General features: G+C 41.9%; 1 protein-coding gene across 2 annotated transcripts in view; it reads right to left on the bottom strand.

The window, feature by feature from the left end:
• The window catches only part of sema6bb (sema domain, transmembrane domain (TM), and cytoplasmic domain, (semaphorin) 6Bb), a 190,727-nt gene that overhangs the window by 26,522 nt on the left and 139,378 nt on the right, over positions 1 to 24,827 (bottom strand). For both annotated transcript variants that reach the window (XM_074635872.1, XM_074635871.1), the window contains 4 exons: positions 24,564 to 24,743; positions 19,684 to 19,824; positions 15,457 to 15,534; positions 10,061 to 10,119 (listed from right to left, as the gene is read on the bottom strand). In XM_074635872.1, coding sequence (XP_074491973.1) covers positions 10,061 to 10,119; positions 15,457 to 15,534; positions 19,684 to 19,824; positions 24,564 to 24,743 — 458 coding nt within the window. The remainder of the gene's footprint in view (positions 1 to 10,060; positions 10,120 to 15,456; positions 15,535 to 19,683; positions 19,825 to 24,563; positions 24,744 to 24,827) is intronic.

Raw genomic sequence — 24,827 nt, 5'->3', positions numbered from 1 at the left:
TGTGTTTGCAATAAAATGTGATCTTAGCAGGTGGAAAAGCAGTTTCATGCCACAACGGCTGCGTCACTTCACCCCCTCGGCGTTAGAGCGTTCATTTAGACCTATAAAATTAATTACTGAACAACAATGAAGTTAGCTTGCTTAGCACCTGAGAGAAAGTAGAGCCCATAGGCTAACAGACCTACATACACACACATTTAAACAACGTATTTATGTCCGCATAACAAAGAACGATACAAGGACACAAATACTAAAGGTGCCGTGGAATGCATTCACAAAATCATGGACCAGTGACATAGACCTTCACGACAGAAAACATAGTACTCAGTTCTCAGGGATATAAGTAGCAGCGTCTCTGCCAATGATAGCAGAGACAGCACAGTACTTAGCAAGCCATTTAGCCCCTTTTTGGGCATCCCACGTTGTTGAAACCCTCTAATGACCAACCTGTGAGTGTGTCCCAGGCTGCCAAATATGAAAACAAGTAGTGTGCATCTATAACCAGCTCTGAGATGGTATTTAGGAGTGGTTGGTATTTAATGACCGTGGTCATAAAGGCTTCCCCTAGGCTGATTGTCTTTTGATGTGTGTTTGAAAGATGTCAAAGTTAAAGAGGTGAAACTCGAGATACTGGAACGTTTTGGGATTTTCTGTGTATGCGCCTCGGATACTAAGGGCCTTGAGAATTGCTCTTTGTGCATGTGTTTGCAATAAAATGTGTTCTTAGCAGGTGGAAATGCAGTTTCATGCCACAACGGCTGCGTCACTTCGCCCCCTTCGGTGCTAGCCTGTTTGTTTGGACCTACAAAAAATAATTACTGAACAACAACGAAGTTAGCTTAGTGGCTGAGAGAAAGTAGAGCCCATAGGCTAATAGACCCCTACACACACACACACACACACACACACACACACACACACACACACACACACACACACACACACACACACACACACACACACACACACACACACACACGCACACACGCACGCACGCACACACATAATTGAAGCCAGTTATTTCTCTGACCTCATCTCTTTCATCAGAGTGTCCCTCCCACAACACATCGTCTCAATTAGACGTAGTGCTTCCAAACTCTGCTTTGATCAGAGCGGGTTTAGAGGAACGGCATGTCTCTACATACTAATATTTGATGTGTGTGTGTGTGTGTGTGTGTGTTTGGGGGGGGGGGTGATCTTTGTTTTTCTAATAAAGGCAGAGAGAGCCAAGCATAACCACAAGGCAATACCCATAGCTATGCTCCACTTCCTCATGTAGTTTCCCATAAATTAAAGGGCCAGTGTGTAACAATTTGGGGGATCTATCGGCAGAACTGGAATATAAGAATAATAAGTATGTTTTCTTTAGAATCCCAAATCACATGTACACTGCAGACCACACATGTTTATTCAGCGCTCTTAAAGGAACAGTGTGTATAAATTAGGGGGCTTTATTGGCAGAAATGGAATATAATATTGATAATTTTGCTTTCTTTAGTGTATCATCCCCTGATAATAAGAGTTGTTTTGTTTTTGTTATCTTAGAATGAGCCGTTTATGTACGGTAAGGGATAATGTACAGCTAGCGGGTCACTGTTGTGAAATAAACCCCGACAGGGCGATGCGTCATGTAGACAACATTATTGCATTGTTATTTCACAACAATGACCCGCTAGCTGTACATTATCCCGCTTATTACACGGCTACTTACTTAAGAAATCAATAATTTGACACAAAACGGTCCGGCAGAGTCCGACATCAGAACTTGTTTTGCTTTCTTTTTTTTTTTTATAGAAATAAAATCTGTTTAGTTAATTTTTGCGTATCAGCGGACGACGGACGCTACAAACTGAAAGTGAAAGTGTCTGCTCCGTACGGAGTCTCAGCTCAGAGTAGCAGGAGTCAGATTTCACACACGGGACGAGAGAGAGTTGACAGACAAGACGATGGCAGAGGATTTGGTGTCAAAGGGAATTGGCAATATTTCAGATTTAAACGTAACGTTAATGAGGCCATCGCTGTACGGAGGATGGAGCGGTCACAGCTGTTGTGCGCGGTGTAGCAGGCCCAGGTGGAAACATGCGGTCCCGCAGAGAAAGCTGGACCGGAGAGGCCAGACACAGCCATCCGACGTTAAAGATCAAAGTAAGCGCTCTAAACATATTGAACATACAGTGTTATCAGTAACACCAGTGTTTATTAACCGTCACATCCCTATCTGCATCTTCACCACTAGATGTCACTAAATCCTACACACTGCTCCTTTAACTGATGTGCCACTTTGACATTGCAGAATTTTTTTTTTTTTCTACCAACGACTTTCTCATCATCGACTTTTTAAGATAAATTAAGAAGAACTGAATGATACAAAGATAAATAAGCAGATAGTAGTGTGAAGTGAGGCGAAGGGCAGCAGCTCAGTGATACAGGAAAAGAGCAGATTAAGAGGCGGGCAGTTCACGTCACCTTGACAGAATAACAGCCTGGCCTCGAGCCCACTGAGGAGCCCGGCGACAGCGCTGTGACACAGGAGACGCCGGTGGCGCTCTCAGTCTATTTGTCACAGCGGCTCGGCCATGCGCCCATGAAAACCGCCTCTCCTCTCACTTCCCTGCACCTCCCACCTCTCTCAGAGCTTTCATCCACCCTCACCTTCCTATGTGATTACCACAACCTCGCCTCTCTGTCCTCCTCTGACCTCACTCTCTTCCCTTTCTTTTCTTATTCACCCTCGTGACTTTGCACTTCTGATCCTCTGAACCGTTTCACCCCTTCCATCCTCAAAGTTTGCCTTCTTCCTATGATCTCTCAATCTCTTTTTTTCGCTCTGCTCTGTACTCCTTGATCTGATTTACCCGGTCTCATCTCCCCATCCTCGCTCTTCTCAGCCCCATTCCTTTCCCCCTCGCAGAATCACCCTTGATATCTATTCGACTGCCATCAGCCAGAGGAGAGATGGAAATCGATTCTCCTTCCAGCGGCCGTTTCTCTCTGGCTGAGGAGAAAGGGGAGGCAGTTAGCTGGGCTCTAAGTAAGGCCGTCCATCCATCTCCCTTTGAGGTCTGACGACAAGGCTGCTCTGAAGTCAGTGTAGCACTGACTGGGACTGGAGAGAGGGATGAAACATGAGGGAAGAGGAGAGGCTGTAGAGCAGCAGAGGAGCAAAGACTATGACACAATAAATGACTCCAGACAAGCTGCAAAGCCAAAACCATAATTTCCTCTTTTTAAAAAATGATAATATAACCAGCCTAGCCTCAACCTTAAAGGGCCAGTTCATCCAAATTACTGACAACTTCTTCCTCACTTAGGTTTTATTTGGCCAGGTTTACAGACACAGTGTCTCTGAGATTTCTGAAGAGACTCAGACATTAAAAAAAAATCAATTTATTTCAGTCGTAGAGCCATTGTCAAAAATGTTTTACTGGAACTACTTTATACTGAAGAAACCATCCCTCAAAACCAGGGCAAATAAAACAAAATGCTATCATGGCTAGATAAGCCTAGAAGTAGGGGTGGAAGAAAAAATCAATACAGCATAGTCTCGCACTATTAATTATATCAATACACAGACGTCAAGCATCGCTCTTTTATTATATGAACTACTAACCTCTTAATAGCCGCTATTCTGTCTTTCAGAGATTGTAGTGGGCTCGGTCTTTAAGCTAGAGTGAAGATACTGGTATCATATGAAACTAGAAAACCCAAGAAATTGGTACCATTTACCATTGGTACCAACCATGTCACACTAGCTTGTTGGGCAGAATGCTAAATAACGCTTTAAAAAAACTGGCATGGCCATTTACAATCATTTTCAAAGGGGTCCCTTGACCTCTGACCTCAAGATATGTGAATGAAAATGGGTTCTATGGGTACCCACGAGTCTCCCCTTTACAGACATGCACACTTTATGAAAATCACATGCAGTTTGGGGCAAGTCATAGTCAAGTCAGCACACTGACACACTGACAGCTGTTGTTGCCTGTTGGGCTGCAGTTTGCCATGTTATGATTTGAGCATATTTGTAATGCTAAATGGAGTACCTGTGAGGGTTTCTGGACAATATTTGTCATTGTTTTGTGTTGTTAATTGATTTCCAATAATAAATATATACATACATTTGCATAAAGCAGCATATTTGCCCACTCCCATGTTGATAAGAGTATTAAATACTTGACAAATCTCCCTTTAATGTACATTTTGAACAGATAAAAAACGTGTGTGATCAATTCGCAATTAATCACGAATATCTATGGGCAATCATTAATTGCGATATTAATATTCTAATCGATTGACAACCCTAATAAATAGTCTTGTGACCCCCTCAGATTTATCTTGCGACCCACTGAGTTACCTGACCCTCAGGTTGGGAACCACCAGTTGAAGTGGCCCTTTAACCTTACCTGTTACCTCATGCCTAACCACAATCTTGATTAAAAATCATGATTAAAAAAAGCTGTTTTTTAGATTCCTGACTGTTGAAGATTGTGTGAGCTTTGATCGTGACTTGAGGCCAGAGAGGGAAAATTTAGTCTGACATGCAGCTGCAGAAAGAGACTCCTCCCGGAGGAATGAAGTAAGCAAAGGGGGGGTGAAAATGAGATCGCTGAATTTCCCCAAAGAGAGACAGATAGGCCACACCAAATCTCACCTCCCATCTGCTGGGTCAACATACACACATGTGGACTGAGTCCAATATAGAGATATGAAATATTCAGCAACCAAAAAGCCTTCTGTCCGTACTCCAACAGTCCAGGTCCCTGAAGAGTTTGTGTCGGCGTGTGTGAGCATCTGTGTGTGTGTGTTTGTAGGTACACAGATGTACAGTATGTGTCCTGCGTACGTGAAGAATGAGGCGAAGCACAGAGAAAGATGCTGACAGTCGCATACAGAGAGGCAGTTTTCAAAGTCTTAACGGTGTCAGTGACAGTTTGTCATAACAAGCTCAAGCTGCGCCTCTCTGTCTTCCTCTAACTGAATATTGCGTTCGCAGATGGCTGGAAGAATCTTTGTCTAACGGCAAGACAAAGAAAGATGAAGTCAGCGTTAACTAGGAGCAAGAAACACTGAGGAAAGCATCCATATCAGGGGCAATGAAAGTGTCAAATAAAAAAAGAGATATGATGAAAAGATAGGCCGCGGCACCGAGTTCATCACGCCATCTGAGACAGAGTGCTGTGTAAGTGTTGGTGGCAGCCGTCACATAGATGCTGCCTCACATTCCTGTCTTGCCAACACCAGCAGATCTCTCTGCAGCCACAACAGAGATCACCTCCGTCAACAGAGTCCAGCTCGGACATATTTCATGGCCGGATCAGACGCAGGAGCACACGTGACTCAGAGCTCAGAAATTCGTCATAGGCCGGTCCAGGGAGCCGAACGGTACATCTCTAACTGACACCGGTCCGAGAGGAGCAACCATCGGGCCACTGCACACTTTCATCTCTGTGTGACTGATTTCTTTGATGTGTACAAATCTGAAAAGTGATGTTCTGCTTCACATTTGAGTCGTTTTAGAAATCATGGCATAAACTACACAGCTTGTTAAACAGATCTGTAATGTCTTTTGTTGCTCTGGAAGAAGCTTTGTCACATCTACCATCAAGTTGCATCATGGGAAATGTAGGATACTGTGTTTTTTGGGCTCTAGAAACAGAGTAGAACGGACATTGAACTGTTTTCCTTGATCATTTGTCTAGTACAAAAGAAAATGGCGATTGTTGTTATGGTGACAACACACGTCAGAGGGGCCATAAAGTGTGGTCGCAGATTGCGGGTAGCTTCTCCTGCGGAGTGGCGGGAAGTGAGGCGGAGCGCCCGTTAGACTGAGCGCTGCCGTGGGCCACCAGCCCGCTGTTCGGCTGTTACCAGTGTATCATTAAAGCATGACGGAATTAGCAAGCTAGCTAGCTGGTGTTTCACAAGGTTAAATATGACAAGGAGAACAGGTCTGGAGCAGGGCTGACGGTCGACTAAAATATTTAATTGTGATTAATCGGAAATTAATCCCACATTTTTTATCTGTTCAAAATGTACCTTAAAGGGAGATTTGTCAAATATTTAATACTCTCATCAACATGGGAGTGGGCAAATATGCTGCTTTATGCAAATGTCTGTATATATTTATTATTGGAAATCAACTAACAACACAAAACAATGACAGATATTGTCCATAAACCCTCACAGGTACTGCAGTTAGCATAAAATATATGCTCAAATCATAACATGGCAAACTGCAAACTGACTATGACTTGCCCCAAACTGCATGTGATTATCATAAAGTGGGCATGTCTGTAAAGGGGAGACTCGTGGGTACCCATAGCACCCATTTTCATTCACATATCTTGAGGTCAGAGGTCAAGGGACCCCTTTGAAAATGGCCATGCCAGTTTTTCCTTGCCAAGTTTGGAGCGTTATTTAACCTCCTTTGTGACAAGCTAACATGACATGGTTGGTACCGATGGATTCTTTAGGTTTCTTAGTTTCATATGATGCCAGTATCTTCACTCTAGCTTTAAAAGTTGCTGTAGCTGAGTCCACTACAACTTAAAAAACGCAAGTTACATTAATGCGTTAAGGAAATTAGTGGTGTTTGACTTTGACAGCCCTGATCTGGAGTAAACCAAAGTTGCTTATTATCTTACCGTAAACTGAAAAACTATTGTTTTTTTGGTGATATAATTTAAGAAAACAATAATTTGTGCTCAAATAACAGCTGTTATACTGCTTCTTCATGTAGAAATGTGTCTGTATAGTGCTCTGGGAGAAGGAAATTGGATTTGTCCATTGTGTGATCTCGGGGGAATACAAAATGAGCATCAATTTGTTTTGTTTTCATGTTCTTTGAATTGGAATTTTGTGATCTTTTGTTTAGTGACATAAAGGATTCAAGAGAGCTGAGGGATATATGAATGACTCACAATGACCTGAAATAGTTGTTTGAATATAAGACATTCAAATTGGCATGCTATGTTGTGAATTTATATTAGAGAGAAGTCATCCACAATAAGTGCCACAACGCTCAGTTTCATATTCCACCTGACACAAGATTGCAGGTGCATGCAGCAAGGCATGAAAATGCAGGAAATGAGAGTGAGAATGAGAGAGCATGTTAGGGGACCAAGTACTCATATTGGCTAAGGATTTAAAGTCAGGATGTCTCGGCTTTGATTTGACCACTTTCTTTATCTCTCCCCCAACTTTGCGGAAATGAAACATTAAATCGCTGTAGCACTTCTTTAAGAGCGGTAGACTTATAGCTCATTCAGAAACCAGAACTACCGCCTCATCCAAGTGAACGTTTATGCCAGATGTAATACAATTCCCTCCAGGTGTTCCTGAGATATCGGCCCAATCCCAATGTCCCCCCTAAGGCCTTAAACCCTGAACCCTTTAACTGACATCACCTGGTAAATGGTTGAGTGTGAGAGGCTGCAACGGCTTCAAATGGTCTAAATATGAATTGGACAGCACTCGGCGGGGACATATCACGTTACCTTGATGATGCCAATTGTGGGTTTTTATTTTATGTTTTTTACTGCCTGGTTTGAACGCGTTCCAGGCTATGAGACGAGAGGTAATTGTCAAAAACAGCATTACTAAGCAAAATTAAAAGAACTGGGTAATGAATAAAGCAGGTGTGTAATACAGTCTAATGCTTCATTAGTGTTTTTATGTTCCATCTTAAATCCTTAATGTTAATGTTTCTGTTTCATTTAAAATGCCAGACTAAATATGTGTCGTCCTCTTTGTATACTTTTAAAAAAAAACTTATCCAGGGTTTACCCTGTTAACCTTGTGTTTAACGTCACAAAGCTATGAATTGTGGGTAATTCCTTCAGCCAAAGTCTGCAGAAATGTGTGCTTCATCCGAAATTGCATACTATGCACTACATACCCAATAGGTGTTCTATGAGAACACCTATTGAGAGCCTCCTTGCCGGTTGGAGACGTGTAACCATGGTAACCTGTGCTAAAGTCATGTGACCAAAATGATGGTTTGTGAGAATCAAAGTCTAAATTAATTTAAAATACATATTACACCTCGCAAAGTGAAATCTTATACCTACAGTTAAATTGAAGCTTTATTGATGTTACAGAGCTGTCCGTCATCATCCATTATGAACGTTGTCGTCACTACCGCATTGCATTGTGGGATAGTTTTGCCGCCGTAGTGTCCAGAATTGCATACTGTAATATTTGACCAGAAATAGTATGCAATTCACGCACTATTGGTTTCGGACATACTAAAATATCTCACATACTGTTTTAGCGTACTAAATAACATGTTAGTATAGAATTTCAGACGTAACTGTGGACTTAAGGAAAGTGTTCATAAAGTGCTCAAAATGTCTGCAAGAGAGCCCTCAAGGACTTGATGATCTGACAGTGGGACAGAACCTAAACCCTCACAGACTTTACAGGAACACGCCTCAAAGTCCGTGAATCCGTGAGTGTGGACATTGGGAAAGGGCCATGGCTTTCACAAGAATGGGACGGACGTAAGGTCACAGTGACTTTTGACCACCAAAATCAAATCATCCTCAAGTCCAAGTGGACATTTGTGCCAAATTTGAAGAAATTCCCTCCAGGCGTTCCTTAGATATCCCGTCCACGAGAATGGGACGGACGGACGGACAACCTGAAAACATAATGGCTGTCGCCGGCGCTGAGTCATAAAAAAAGTGCTGTGATGATCTACAGTGTGCAGTGAGTGGAAAGTTGTTCTTTAATAGCGGTGTCATTACTTTCTCTGACCCCGAGACCTTGCACCAGAGGTCAAGACATAACAAGTACAGGACGAGGATCCAATACTAGAGCTTGTAAAACACTCCATTAGCACTGAGCAAGAGTAATTATGTTCATCTCTCACCCGCTGGTGTAGTAGAGAAGTAGAGTAATGATCATAGAAGTTGTATTTTTAATTACAAGCTTCCTGCACAACACTATGTACCGTATTTGCTGGAGTGAAGTTTAATAGTGTAGAGAAAAAATATTTTTCTTCCAGTTCATGTTATTTTACAACCTTGCAGGAATCAAAAGCAGAATACACGCACAACATGATCTGTTTTAAATATAACAACCCCTTTGGAAGATCATGGGTTTCTGTTTTGGAGCAGGACCAACAGCTTGAATAATGTCCCCCCCACATGTTCTATAAGAGCTACACATGTGCTCAATGAAGACTAATAACTATCTCAACTTCACCATGCATTAAGGGAGCATCAAGCCATCGGATCCAGAGGCCGCCGCCGCCCCCCCTGTGGTTTTGGTGGTCAGAGGACCTGAAGTGAGAGAGCAGCATCAAACAGATCGCCCATCTGAAACGGGATTAGAGTTGTTCGCGGGTTCTGATTATGCAATATTTATCTGTTCTTTTTCTCAGGGAGCACGGGGCACATGAACTCGGGGAACTTTCAGAAGCAAAGGATTAATTTGCGCGCATTGGAATTAGCGCTCAGATCAAAGAGAGGGGGCGTCGTGGGAGTATCCAAAACCTCTGTGTATCTAGAATAGAGATTTCGCTTTGCTGTGTACCACTTCTATTTTCATAATGATATGGAGAGAGAGAGAGTAAGAAAAAAAGGGAAACATCAAGGGAAATTCAAACTGGAGTGGAATATAATTAACCACATGTATATATGCAACAAAACCTACCAGACCAAAGCAAAGATAGTATACAAGTACGGACAGAGTAAACAGTGAGGAGAACAAAGTTAGCCGTAAAACATACACAGGGATTTTCTTGCCGGCTCGACAAAACGAGACCAGCCGACTGTCTTTGAGTCGGATGTTGGTGGTTACTCTAGGGAGAAGTGAGAAACTACAGAGCACTGAGGTGGATTGGGACTTGTCTCTGTGTTTATTTACGGATTCCCTCTGTGTAAACTGAAACTACCAGGCTCTTCCTCTCCTTTTACTGAATTGTTGTTTACCCCGAAGATACACCGAGTTATGTAAGGATCTTAGCAAAGAGACAAGAGAGCTATTAGCTTTAACACTTGTGGGTAAACACACACACACACAAACACACAAACAGAATGGGAATCACTCCTCTTACCGTCACAGTCACCCAAGTGGGCCACGTTTCCCTGTTCAACATCTTGCTCGAACGGCAGTCTGCAGAGGAGAAGAGACACGGTCATTAATCAGAGGACACAGCAGCTCGGCCGCTGACACGCAGCACAGATCCACTCTGATAGAGGAAAACTATCGCAATGTTACAGCAGAGGGCAACTTACAAGGCAGCGTATATATATATATATATATATATATCTCTACAGGCTCCTTTAACACTTTGTCAAAATAAAAACAAAGATTTCTGCAATCAAAGTGAGAAAAAGAAAATCATTAAAACAGCAAAAGAACCCAAGAGGCCATTGAGCTGCCTAATAATCACCATTATCATTCAAAGATAACCACTTATGCCTGCAGGGACATTAATTAAGCTAATTAATGCACTGAATAAGAAATATTTCTAGGTCAGCATACTTATCTTCACGTTAGATATTTGTGATGTAAATACATGCCTTTGAGTTTAAAATCTGTTTAGTCATTAAAGGGACTGTATGTAACTTTTTACACATATAAATCCTCTGCTTCCTCTATCAGCCTGTAGACCACCCTTTACTCGTCAGTGCCGGCATTGGATGCAAAGCAGCAAAGTTGCTTCACAGTTATCTGTCTAATTCTAAATCATACCTTTATGAAAAAGTCATGTGTCATGAAAGTAAACTTCAACCTTAACTTTTGAGATATTGCCACATATCTTATTTTAACAACTCAATTCTCGCTGCTTTAAAACTCATTTCCCATCCGGGCAACGGGGGAGCGTGGAAAACTCAAAGGACAAAAACATCTGATGAGGTGAGGAAGCAGAGAGGAAATGAGAACAGCACAGAGAGACCAGGTGCTCACAAAGACAAACACAACTGCTCTTAATCACGGCCTCGCATCAGGGAAAACAGCACCGAGTTGCAAAGCACAGGCTATGAGTGTGTATGTAGGATTCATTCAGTACATTTACAATGATCAAATTCTCCTCCCGACTTGTCACATACCGCCGGGCTTAACTACCACTACGTTTGTACAGTGAAAATGACGAACGAACAGCTGATTGTAACGTGACGCACGGGACACGAACAGCAGTCTCCTGGATAAAAGCCTTTTGTTCATATTTTTATGCTAAAAACCCTTTGGGGACAATATTTGTCATTGTTTTGTGTTGTTAATTCATTTCCAATAATAACTATATACATACATTTGCATAAAACAAGCATATTTTCCCACTCCCATGTTGATAAGAGTATTAAATACTTGACAAATCTCCCTTTAAGGTACATTTTGAACAGATATAAAATGTGTGATTGATTTGTGATTAATTGCAGTTAACTATGGACAATAATGCGATTAATTAAAGTAAAATATTTGTATCGATTGACAGCCCTAAAAACAACTAAGTAACATAGTGGTCATTTTGTGTCTTACAAGCTATTCATTGTTCAACATTTTCACAGTTCTCAATCGTGCTTCAATCCAATGCATGACGTATAAGTTGATATTATCTGGGCATGATTTCTTTTTTTTAGAATGACCTAGATTGAAACTGACTGGGACTTGACTTGTGACCAAACACTTCAGACTTGTTTTAGTGCGGATCCATCTGTGAGCACTTGGCAGCAGACGTGACTTGATGCAAGCCTACTGTAATAATTTAAGGAACATTTAGAGAAACGGGAGCTTATTCAAAGTTACAAGCCTGCAGGGGATGAAGCATGTGTTGAATGCTGGCCAAACTCTTTTCTACTTAGAAAAGGCATTACATTACATTCTGGTTGCTATGGATGCATATAACACGCTTTAACTTTGTGGTAATGTGTCATTCGAAACCACTGACGACACTTTGGATTAAATAGGAGAATCCTTACGCAGAAGTAAACAACCATTTAAAGTTCTACATAGAATCACACTGAATCACTATTTAGCCTCCAAACAACGTTGAAGAACCGGAGCACAAAGGAGCAGCTCATTGGGACGAGTGACTGCAGTCCGATTTCTGCAATTAGCTAAAGGCTCGGCAGCAGCGCAGCCAAACATCTGTGCTTTTAATGCCTAGAAATCACTGTGACAAATGAGTCCGAGTGCACTGTGAACCAACAGCGGCTTGTCACCTTAATAAAGAAAAATGTTTTGTGTTCAGTTGGCTGCCTCTGACGGACTGCGGGTCATTTACTTTGTATACATTAGCTCTGCCTGTGGGTCTCTGTGTGTGTTTTACACTGCTTTTTATTCCCAGCACATTCTCCCAGGTGTATTAGATCTATATTTAAAGACTTCATAATAAAAAGGAAAGTGATAAAGACCATGTGTGTATTCATGTTGGATGCTTGAGTGTTTACAAGCCAACCAGGAGGACTTGTACCTCAGGGGTTACTGCTGTGCAGTGGCCAGGAGGTATGTGGAAAGCTAATCCAATAAAATATAAATTACAGTTTGACTTAAAAGTATATCCATGTATTAAAGCTGTCGCAATAACATCAATATTGCAATACTGCGTTATTGACAAGCCAGCTGCAGGGGATGGCAAGCAACCGCCACAACCGCCATGTGCACGTTTTTTTTTTTTTTTAATTCTTTGCGATGGGAGCGCCGCGTCTTTACACTCTGCTACTGACGGCAGCAGCGTGACGAGGCGGCGAGCAAACGTGCGCACTGAGCGCTGCACGTTTGGTGTTTTTTTTCTGGTCGCCAAGAGTTGAAAAATGTTCGACTTTGGGTGAAACGCTGCGCTCGTCACTGTCACTTTTTACTCAGCCATCCAATCACAATGGAGGAGGGGCGGGACAAATACCACAACTGTCACATCCTACATGTAGGCTACAAGTGCTGAACAACAACAATGTCCTCTCTCCTTACATACGAGAGAGTACTCTACTTGTTGCCGACATTTTGATATTCCGTATCATAGCAACCAGATGCAACCAAAGCTCTCAGCTGAAAAAAACGCTGTGCCTCATTGCCCTTCTGTGTTCTGCATTTAACAATAAACAAGTATTTAATTAGCTGTCATCTTGTCATTGACAAAGCAAAAATATACCTTATAATAGCCTAACAATAAAGCTTATTTATATAGCACTAAAATCACAACAGTCGCAATATTCTCACTGGAAGAAGCAAAAGAAAGTGAGACATTTTTTTGTATCACCTTGTTGAGCGGTACAATAATAACACTCTGGGACATTCACAACAATAAAACCAAAGAAAAAACTATTTTTCCTCCCAACACAACTATTTTTTATAAAGAACACAAAACTTCCTTTCCTTGGAAACTGCCCAGGTTACATATATAACATCTGCTGAGCTCTCCTCTGGCGTCAGTGTGCAGAGAGAGGTTGCATTAGCCCACAAAGAGGAAATCCACTGTAACTCGATGCAAAATCGATTGCCGAGTTGACCGCCCTTGGTAAATCAAATCAAGACCAACACAGAGGCCTTTAATAGTATAAGCAGGCAGCCTGAGGTGGTCTAAAGGCCCATGTTGTCTGTTCCGCTGGCACTACACCTGTGTTTTGAAGGCCTAATTCAATAAGCAGCTCGACTAAAGAGATATTTGATTTCGCTGGAGGGAGGCAGACACGGCTGGAGGTGAGCTGCCAAGACAGACCGCTGCATTTCAGTAGCGGGAGGAGAGAGGTCACGCAAACACACATCCAGAGACATCCAGACAACACACTGTCTGGGTACATCATGCATAACACAGACAGTGTTACACAACAAACACAAGACTCTGCTCTCAGTCTCTTCTCAGTGTTATGTGGCCACCGTTTGATAAAAGCAAGGTGAAAGAACACAGTATTGTCTAACAGCGGCCGCAGACATCTTGAATCAATAATGTACGCAGAGCAGATTAGTGTGACAGGTTACTTAGAGGGCACAGATGTTACTCTGCGGCTCAAGTCATCGCAGATAAAACCAAGGACTTCCAGACCAAATAAATAATATATGGGACGTCTCTACGGGCGGTCTGCTACTGTAGGTGGGCTGTCAGAAAAATAACCTTGAGAGGAATGATAAAAGTAGAAATAAATCAAATCAAAATGAAACAGAAAAAATAATGTTGGATGAAGGAGAAGGGACAGAGAAAGGTGGTAAAACAGCACGCGGACTTAAAGACAAAGAATAAAGCAGACAGAGGGTCAGTATGTTGATGGAGGGCTGGTACTGTCAGGGGTGAAAGTAGGCCGGTACAGTCCGGTATTCCGTACCACTAAAAGATTCAGAGTCGGTACGCAGCTGCAACCCGTCACTCACGATCACATTTCCAACAAGAAAACACATCTGCTAACATCACGTTAACATACAGTTAGTTACCTCCGCCAAGGAGGTCATGTTTTCGGTTCGTTTGTCTGATTGTTTGTACGCATTCAAGCGGCAGTAGGCAGAATATTTTTGGCATCATTGAGCAAAATTTCCATAATAACCTTTCAGCATATTGTAATTCAAGTGTTCTCAGAGACTTCTGCACCTCCTCATGGCTCTGTTTTCAGGCCTTAAATAATCTTTGGCCAATCAAAAGTCATTTCAGAGGGAGAGAGCGTTCCTATTGGCTGTGCTCCGGCTGGTGGGCTGTGCTTGGTATTTCCTCAACTGATCTTAACATGGCTGTCGGGTCATAAACTTTCTCATTTTACAGCTAAACAGTACACTACAAGATAATTCTGAAAACATTTGAGGCGAGAAATAGGCATTACAGTAACAGAATATTGATTCATATTAGATCAGCGCTGCCTAGTTTGACCGTTTGATCGGAGTTTGCGAGTGATTGACAGCCGCTCAGAGACGGCAAGGCTCCAGCTCGGCTCTGATTGGTTGTTTTCCTCCGGTCTGTGAGATCTTGTAGATGCCTTTGGGAGCACCGGAGGACACATGATTTTTTTTCAGGTTACCTGTCTCATGCACTACTGTCAGGATATAGTGAGCGTTTTATAAAAATAACTTTTTGAATCATATTTGCTCCATTTCTACCTACTGCAGCTTTAACACAGCAAGATAGGGCATTTGTGCTGCATTGATGTGGTGTCGAAATAATCGGAATTATGAGTTCCCGACTGGTAAAATTCACATGAATGCCCCCTTAAGTCGGAACAACAACAAGTTTTGTCAACATTTACAAATTATTCTGCATCACTCTCACCATTTAAATAAATAATTCTCTATACATGATGTCAAGTGTTTCTGATTTCTTTCTACATCATACAGGCATTGAATGGTGTGTTTGGGGATGCATGAAGCTGAGGGTGGGAGGAGAACAATATCAAGTGATGAAGGTTGGGATAGCCTAGTAGTACCAGCAATCTACTTTCACCCCTGGGTACTGTATATACTGTATGACAGTGTGTGTGTGTGTGTGTGTGTGTGTGTTGTGGTGATATATATATGAATGGACAGGTGTCATACCTGGTCCCAGGTCTGAGGAAAGAGCAGGTGCTTCCTCTGGTCCAGCCACAGTAAGGATCCCTGGAGGCGATACAGTTTCTGCAGAGATGCAAAAAAAAACACTTAGCTGTGAACCCCAAAGACTCTCTATTCTATTTCACTTCAAATTCCCTTTACGTAGCTTAAATATTAAATAAAACGTAAAGGGACAATTCATTATTTGCACAAATGAAGTAAGGCTGCAAATAACTTATCATTATTGATTAATTTAGGGATTATTTTTTTGATTATTAGTCAATTAGTCTACACTAGAAGTCGGGATATCTCGTCATATCTCATCCTGATTATTTTTGCACATCTGAGCCCATCAACTACAAATCATGAATTGTAATATTGATTTCCTACTTCCCAGAAAGCTATTCATTCCAAACTTCTTAATTTGCTTGATGATGTTATTCATCACAGCGAATATTTTGTCATCTACTTCAATATCGGGCAGGGTGCAGATGCAGTTGAGAGCAGAAATAGATTTTATTTCAACTGCTTTCTTGTTAGTTGATTAAAGTAGTCCTCGGAATGAAACGTGGAAATTAATTCTTGACGAGAGGATGGAGATGCAGATGAAAGTATTGGGAAAAAGTGGGCTTTAAAGGGACAGTGTGTAGGATTTGGTAGCATCTGTGGTTGCAGGTTGCAACCAACTGAGTACCCCTCCGCTCACTCCTCCCTTTCCAAGACTGCTGTAACGTGAGGCCATCCTCACCATAATAACACTACTTTAGGAGCAACGGGAGTCAGACGGCGGCTGGCGGTACCACGGTTTTGCACTCTGCGGCTCACATTACAGCAGTTTCACAACCGTGTCGGAGAACTACGGTGGCCTTCAGGTAACGTAAAAACGTGAAAGGCTCTCTCTAGAGCCAGTGTTTGGTTTGACCATTCTAGGCTACTGTAGAAACATGGTGGACTCCGTGAAGACGACCCGCTCCCTATGTAGATATAAACGGCTCATTCTAAGCTAACAGAAACACAATGATTCTTAATTTCAGGTGATTATACACTAAAGTCTTCACATGATAAGAAATTTGCTCTTCACTCACTGTGAAGGATGCAGAAACTTGCAGAGACAGCAAGTAAAATATCTCCCCATAAAGGGCGCAAAGAACGCCATTCACTGTTTCTAGGCATCAACAACAGTAGCAGCTGTTCTCATTGGTTGCGCAATGAAAGGTCAGCAGCAACCAAAGTCAAAGTTGAGATAATTTCAACTTTGAGCATAGCGCTCAGTGGCAATATCAAGCGGTGCGCCACGCTGAGGTAGCGCCTTATTGAAAACATGAATATTATATTCCATTTCTGCTAATAGATCCCTGAAATGCTGCACACTGGTAAGATTTAAGTTGTTTTTCCCCTGAAACTAGGTCGACTAAATTGAGACATTATGGGAATTGAGAGCTAACTGTCCAACAGCAACCCTTTTATATGCAAGAACATTTTTATCACAATAACAGTTTCACAATGCCCATGCTGCTTGTGGTTTGTCTCCTGGGTTTGATTTTCAGATAACATGGCTCAGAAATAACACATATTTCAACTCCATCTCTTAAACAGCAGATGTTTGAATGTCGCAACAAGGAGAGTTTCTGAAATAAAAGACTCTCTGTTCCCAACTACAATCATGATGTAATCCTGGAAAAAAAAAAAAACACAGCCAGGGATGTTCACTGTGATTGATTACCAACCTCAAGACAAATTCAAGTCTCTGTAAGTTAATTTTTATACCGCGCTAGCGTCATGAATAGAAATGACTGTGCACCCTTAAAAAAGAATCAATCTAAAAACCCGGGGTGTGTTTTAGAAAAATGGATGGCAGGGATGTCAAGTAGCCTAAAAGGGATTAATAGTTGTTGACCGATAATATGTAAAACCTCTGATATGGTCCTCGGTGGTTAACTGCACAACATGACTTTTTAATGACCTGTCTGTGCATGAGGTTAAATGAGGTTAAAAGGCCAATCTGTAACTGTATGCGTTAGAAAGCAGACTGTAAAATGATGAATAATTAAAGATTTATTTGAAAGAAAAAAAAGCCAACCATGTAGACTAAAAGCTTTGTGGAAAGGAAACGCTCCTCAGAGGTTAAAAACCAGACCTGGAGCTGCTGAAGCGTGACTAAGAAATCCTGAACATGCATCGCGTACACAACATTAACTCTCAGTCTCTCATCTAAACACATAAACTCACACACTAAACGCACCTCAGGAAGAATGCGAGCGTTTCTTAATGTGCTCTGGATTTCACGCTTGTGTGACTCACCTGGTTCAGTGAACACACTGTACGCCTGATGTGTGCTGGTGTGTGCACCGGTTTGTGTTAGTGTGTCAGTGGACCCCAACGGGCCACAGCCGCGGGCAGCGAGACTCGGTAAATGTGCCAGCGAGGGGGAGAGAGTGTATTGTATTGTGGCGCTCGTGTGGGTGTACAGTACGCAGGTGACACATCATTGCACTGAATAATATGCATTCTTATGTTTAATTATGTAGGATTAGTGGACTCGGGGTATTGCTGCACCTTCAGTTTTTAGTTAAACACATTCATGATGGCAAACTGCCAGAATAAGAAAAACTCCACTGGAGCTTCTGATAGTTTTATAACTCTCTTTAACCCACAATAGACCTGTTTTTGTCTTTTTTATGGGAGTACAGGGGGTCTTTAGGGGGAAATAGCAGATCAACAGTAGATGTCACATAGTAGTGGTGTACATCATCTGAAAGCTGGGAATTTAAAGATTAAATTGAAATGCAGCTCAGCACTGTGTGTCAAGTTGTTTTAGTCATAAATCAGAAATAAACATGAATTAATTCCCATCCCCATGCTCTATTATGTCTCATAAGTCGTTGCAGCAATTTTTGGGTTGATACCATTTGTTACACAGAATTGGAGCTAAATTTAACAATTTTTATCACTCGAGAATTGATAAAAAATGATCAATAATCCCTCCAAAATAGCACATTAAGACACCAAGACCTTGAGGAACACCGTAGAAGAAGCCATGCTGTGATTTGGTATCATTGTCATTTGGAGATTTCTGCAAGAATTGCTTTCTTTGCCGATTGGATGGCGAACACTTCTGTTGTGTAAACTGCTCAGAAACCCCCTTATTGTCAGTCTATATAGCAAAGCCATCCATCCTCTGAATGCTCTAGGTCTCTAGTTTGTGGCAGTAAAGTGTATAATTCCAAGACTGTTTAGGGACCCCAGTATGCAGAAATATTCAAATACACCATTTTTAGTATAGGCGAAAATATCACATTTGTACTGCATGCAAAAACCTGCATGTTTTTTGCCCCAAACTGCATGTGATTATCATAAAGTGGGCATGTCTGTAAAGGGGAGACTCGTGGGTACCCATAGAACCCATTTTCATTCACATATCTTGAGGTCAGAGGTCAAGGGACCCCTTTGAAAATAGCCATGCCAGTTTTCCTCGCCAAAATGTAGCCGGTTTTCTAGTTTCATATGATAGCAGTATCCTCACTACACAGCTTTAAAACCTGCTACAGCCTCTGAAAGACAGTAAAGTCGGTTGGGATCGCCCACGATCCCGTTGGGTCTCAGGTTAAAACATTATAAATCATCTGCTATATTAAATAATATATCACATCAACTATGCCTTATACTGTACTTTATCTGATGATGTAGTAATACTATTCAACTATTATTTAGATTTGTCACATGCTTACTATTCTCATAAGCTTAATTAACATTTATTATTATCATTTATTATCATATTATGTATTACGCTATCAGTAAACTACTTTTATTATCATCTATTAAAATGATGGTACATCTATGATAAAGATAAAACTGCAGGCAAAGGTAATAAGAGCATTATATTTAATGGGGGAAGTGTGACACTAACGGCTTTTATTAGATTTTCTTCCAATTTACTGGCGCATTTTATTGCCTTTTGACTCATTCCAGTATTATAAGGCAGTTAACAGATTATCACTTTGCTCAAGGGCACAGTGACAGTTGTTATTAAGTTGTAGTATGGTTATTGTTGCAAGAAAAATTCAGGTCAGCTCCGGAGCAGCGACCCTGGAGGAGCTGGCAGAGGTTCACAGTGTCATGCTCAAGGACACTTGTGAAGTCCAGATGGTTCTTGAACGGTCACCTAACTTGTTATTATGCCGCCCTGCTGCCCTTTTATCTTCCTGTACGCACGGTGTTTTGGGGCCGACTCACTTCATGCATCGGGAGTAGAGCTGGCATCGTGCCACCGGCACTCTGACCACACAGGATGGGAAGGCGAGGAGCAGAGTGTGGCTCGGCCGGTCCAGAGTCAGAGACAGCAGCTGCCTGGCCTGCACAGAATCTTCAGCGCACCTGCAACACACACACACAAATATGCATTTCAACTACCCGGCCGAGACCGCAAACATTAAACCTCTGACCTCACTGAGCATTACAGCGGAGACAAAACACATTCCTCATGACTCACTGTGAAACAACCAAACACAAACAGGTCTATAAATAAAAAACATAATAAAAGAGAAAGGGATGAGAGGTAGCCAGATGTTACAGTGTAAATCCAACTACGCACTGTGGCTGATTGTAGAGGTTCAAGAGGTCCGCTGGCCGTCACAAAAACAGCAGCCAGGAGCTGAATCGCTTCTAATTGGCACTTAGAGCTACGATAGCCGGCACCGACCTGCCTCCGTGCAGCGGATTTATACCTTTTTATGCACATGTGCACTCATGCGTCAGTTGTATCTGGATGGTTTATGGTAATAACATTGTGGCTGACCCACAGTCATTAAGAAGAATCTATCATTCTGCTAAGGCCAAGCTGTGAGTCATTCTTCACAGCCAATATCACGAAAAGCAGGGAGAAGGAGGGGAAGCCAAACTAAAAATACAATAAACAACCAACAAATGCAGGACAAAAAAGGCAAAGAAACAAAGACTCCGAGAGACAGAACCCAGATCAGATGGAGGGAGAAGATACAGGCTCTATTGGTGGTGTAACTCTCTCATTTCCTGGTTCATTATGGCAACCGGCCAATCACAGAGCAGTGATTGGCCGCTTGTGCTGACTTCCTAAAAGATGACTGTGTTAGTGGCCCTGCTCCTGCATACCCTGGGGTTTATAACAGGGCACAAGACATCTCTTTGTCTGTGTATGTAAGGTGAGGCAGGGGGTGGACTGGCCTGGAGCATAAAAGGGAGAAACAACCCTGATGTGTCTGTGCTCTGTCTCCTGATTAGCTGTGTGCCTGCTGTGATGGCCGGACTGTCACTGACCTCCTGCTGGGCTCACCAAATTATCCCTCACACATTGGCTCCGGTCCACACCAACTCACTCATCACACAGTCCCCCACGTTTCACTCGCCATCACTATCCCTCATTCTGTCAAGTCTGAAGCAGCAAATAAGCTGAGACACAAATTGGTGGGTATATTGGAGGGGTTGAGAAAGGAAGGAGGTTTAATACTAACAAGAATAGTATAAATAAGGCTGGGCGGTATGGACAAAATCTTCTATCACGATATATGTCATTTCATATCTCGATGACAATTTATATCACAATATAGCATATTTTCTGGTAATTCAATATATAAAAAAGTAGGACTGACAATCGATTAAAATATTTAATCGTGATTAATCGCAAATTAATCACACTTTTTTATCTGTTCAAAATGTACCTTAAAGGGAGATTAGTCAAGTATTCAATACTCTTATCAACGTGGGAGTGGACAAATATGTTGCTTTATGCAAATATATGTATATATTTATTATTGGAAATCAGTTAGCAACACAAAACAATGACAGATATTGTCCAGAAACCCTCACAGGTACTGCATTTAGCATAAAAAATATGCTCAGATCATAACATGGCAAACTGCAGCCCAACAGGCAACAACAGCTGTCAGTGTGTCAGTGTGCTGACTTGACTATGACTTGCCCCAAACTGCATGTGATCATCATAAAGTGGGCATTTCTGTAAAGGGGAGACTCGTGGGTACCCATAGAACCCATTTACGTTCACATATCTTGAGGTCAGAGGTCAAGGGACCCCTTTGAAAATGGCCACGACAGTTTTTCCTCCCCAAAATGTAGCGTAAGGGTGGAGAGTTATCTAGCCTCCTTCCCAACAAACTAGCATGACATGGTTGGTACTAACAGATTCCTAAAGTTTTTTTTCGTTTCCTATGATATCTATGATATATATATATATATATATATAGCTTTAAAACTGGGCCCGCTAAAACCTAAAAAACACAAGTTGCTTTAATGCGTTTAAGAAATTAGTGGCGTTTACACGTTACTATCGCGTTAACTTTGACAGCCCTACAAATAAATATTTCCATCTATACACCGTTTGTTTATCACATTGAACTGAGTGGTAACGTAAAGTGTGATGTAATAACAAAAAATCTTCAAATGAGAATCCCTCAAATTATTTCACATTAGATTTTCTGAGAAATGAAGTAAGTATGTTATTTATTTATTTAGACGACGTAGTTGTTTATCATGATATCTCAACTTATTACACGGCTTTGTTGAATACCCAATTCTGATTGGTTAATCACGCTGTTCTATGGTCTGCTACATATTTCTTTACAGTTGCTATGTATACCAGACTGTTGCTATGGGCGCAGTTCTGATCTCGGACTCTGGCGGACCGTTTTTGTGTCAAATTATTGATTTCTTAAGTAAGTAGTTGTGTAATAAGCAGGATAATGTACAGCTAGCGGGTCATTGTTGTGAAGGAAACCCCTTCAGGGCGATGCAAGACCGTGCCGCATCGCCTGAGGTATACATCATTTTGAAATATGTATACCTCACTGCATGGAATTTGCTGGCATTATTTTTATACAAGGTAATGTGAGTACAGCGATTTTTGGAGATGTTTGAATGTATATAATGTATATAATTGTTTATGATTTCTGTGTCGGACCGCAGGAAGACTAGCTGGCTTCATGGCGTCAGCTAATGGGGATCCTAATGAACTAATAAACTGTCGGATTTATTTAACAACAATGACCGGCTCGCTGTACATTATCCGTTACGTATGATTTCAAGACGATATGATTCCATTGAAAGAGGATAAATGATCAAACTGAATTACTGCCCAGCCCTAAGAACAAGTAGATTAGACTCTACTTTAGGGAGAAAGAGAGTTTCCAGCCAGTTAGTTCAAGAAATAATCCTTTGTTTCCCCCTTATTGCAGAAAAAAAGGTATATATCAGAGAGCACAATTACCATGACAGAAAGCTAGTGTGTAGAAACATGTTCTTTCTTTTTTGAAATGCCTCTAATTAGCCTCGGTGAGAGATAATCACCAGCCAAATCTGCCTGCATCTGTGTGACAATCTTCTTCCCCTCCTCACCCTGCAGCCATCCACCATGTGGAACGCTGCTTCTCCAGAGAGAACAAAAGCAGAATTGAAGATTGAAAAGGCCGTCGTACCCAGTGTTCATTACGTAGTGGTGGGCATCCAACGAAATCTAGAAGCTGCCTGCCTCATGCAAAATGCTAATTAGAACAGGGACAAGAAGGCCACTCCAATCTTTTGTCAAGATCCAGATATTAAATATGACTGAAGATAAGAGGTAATTTTGGTCAAGATTAAGGATAATGTGATTTTATCATCATTTCATTACTTTCTGATGTTTTCCCCCCCTAATGTCGTCCTGCCGTACGTCTCCACCTCATTACAAGATGTTTAGATCTCCTGATAATGAATATTAGCCTCTAATGCTATTCTTTTCTCTTTGCCCTATTTGTATTCTCTGCATGGGGTTGCATCGTCTCAGCTTCTGCACAATTATGTGGATCTCTCGAAGAATAGGTGAGGCTTTCTGCATAATTCAGGACACGTCATGTTTCCAGGACATGTCATGCCTTTTTCTTTTTTTTTGTTTCTCCTTGCGACTCTTTTTCTCGGCGTATCACACCAGCTCCTCTCGCTGTGTATACATCAACCCCAGATGTCATTTAACCCTTTCCTGTCCTCCCCTGCTGTACAGTATGTCCTGAGCTATTTTACATCGAGCTCTCTGACTGCACAGGTTCGGCATTTTGGGAAATACGCTTGCTTGTTGTCTTGCTGAGAGTTAGATGAGATGATTGACACCACTGTCATGTCTGTGCAGTAAATATACACTCAGTGGCCACTTTATTACATACACCTGTACAATCTGATGCAACTCAATGCAGCAGCTCTGTTATATATGTATTATTGAGGCTGTAGTTTGCAGTGGTGTGGTGGTTCGTATGATATCTTACGAAAAGTTATTTCTAATTTTTCATGAATGTCCAGCAACACGTGTTGATTTCCGTGCGTTACGTGCATACACTCTTTTCAAAATAAACGTTGTCTTCACAGGAAACAACTTGGTGAAGTTTAGGCAACGAAACGACTTAGTCAGGTTTAGAAAAAGATCGTGGTTTGGGTTCAAATAACTACGAAAGTGGCGTTACTTAAGTATGGAAGTTACGTGACAAAACATCAGCGATGACTTCTGGTTTCACACGGTGTACAAACATTGGTCTCCTGGGCGAAAGTCTAGTGTGTTTTTTAAACCAACGCATCCACTCAGACCTCCTCCCTGCTCGGCGTTTGTCGCTCTTTATGCTTCCTGGCTGGTCCGAGTTTTGTGAGCCGGACGTGTCGCGCTGGACGGACTCATCTGCATAAAGTTGAGATTTTTCAACTGTATGCAAATACAGACCCTCTCCAACTCGCCGCAACACTCCCACCATGCACTGGGCGACTGCGTCTCCAGCTTTCCATATTAAATGAATGGAAAGCGCTGAGACGTCACCGGATCTGGTGGAAATGTGCCGATCGAGGAGCACTTGCACCGGTGAGTGGAACCGCTGACACGCCCCCCTTGAAAACTTAAACACAGGACTGTTCCCGCCTACACAGTCCTGCACATAACCCCCCGTAAAAACACAACGTCACGTGTTTACACTTAGGTTTTTGTGGTTTCAACCTTCTCATCTAACTCTCAGCAAGAAAGCTAAATAGCATATTTCCAAAAAATGTCTAACTATTCTTTAAACAGTTCAAAATATACGTCCACTTCCTTTCTGTTAGCTTTAACGTCTTACTTATCGGGGTTGAATCCCTCCAGTTCCTCCAGGAAGATGTTGCTGTTGGTGACGGTGTTGTCCTGGTTGGGCATGATGAGGAACTTGAGGATGGTCCCTCTGCTGGACCCGAGGAACAGCACGGTCCGGTTCCTATGAGGCCCGGCTTCTGAATCCACCACGATCTTATTCAGCTGGTACCTGCAGAGATAGAGCGCTGCGTTAACGCCACAGAGCTGAACGACTCATTAGGGACTTTTCTTCCATAAAAAGATAAAAGCATGG

This window comes from Sebastes fasciatus, chromosome 5 (genome assembly GCF_043250625.1).
Source record: "Sebastes fasciatus isolate fSebFas1 chromosome 5, fSebFas1.pri, whole genome shotgun sequence".
NCBI classification, from domain to species: Eukaryota; Metazoa; Chordata; class Actinopteri; order Perciformes; family Sebastidae; genus Sebastes; species Sebastes fasciatus.
This window is presented reverse-complemented; position numbering and strand designations above follow the sequence as displayed.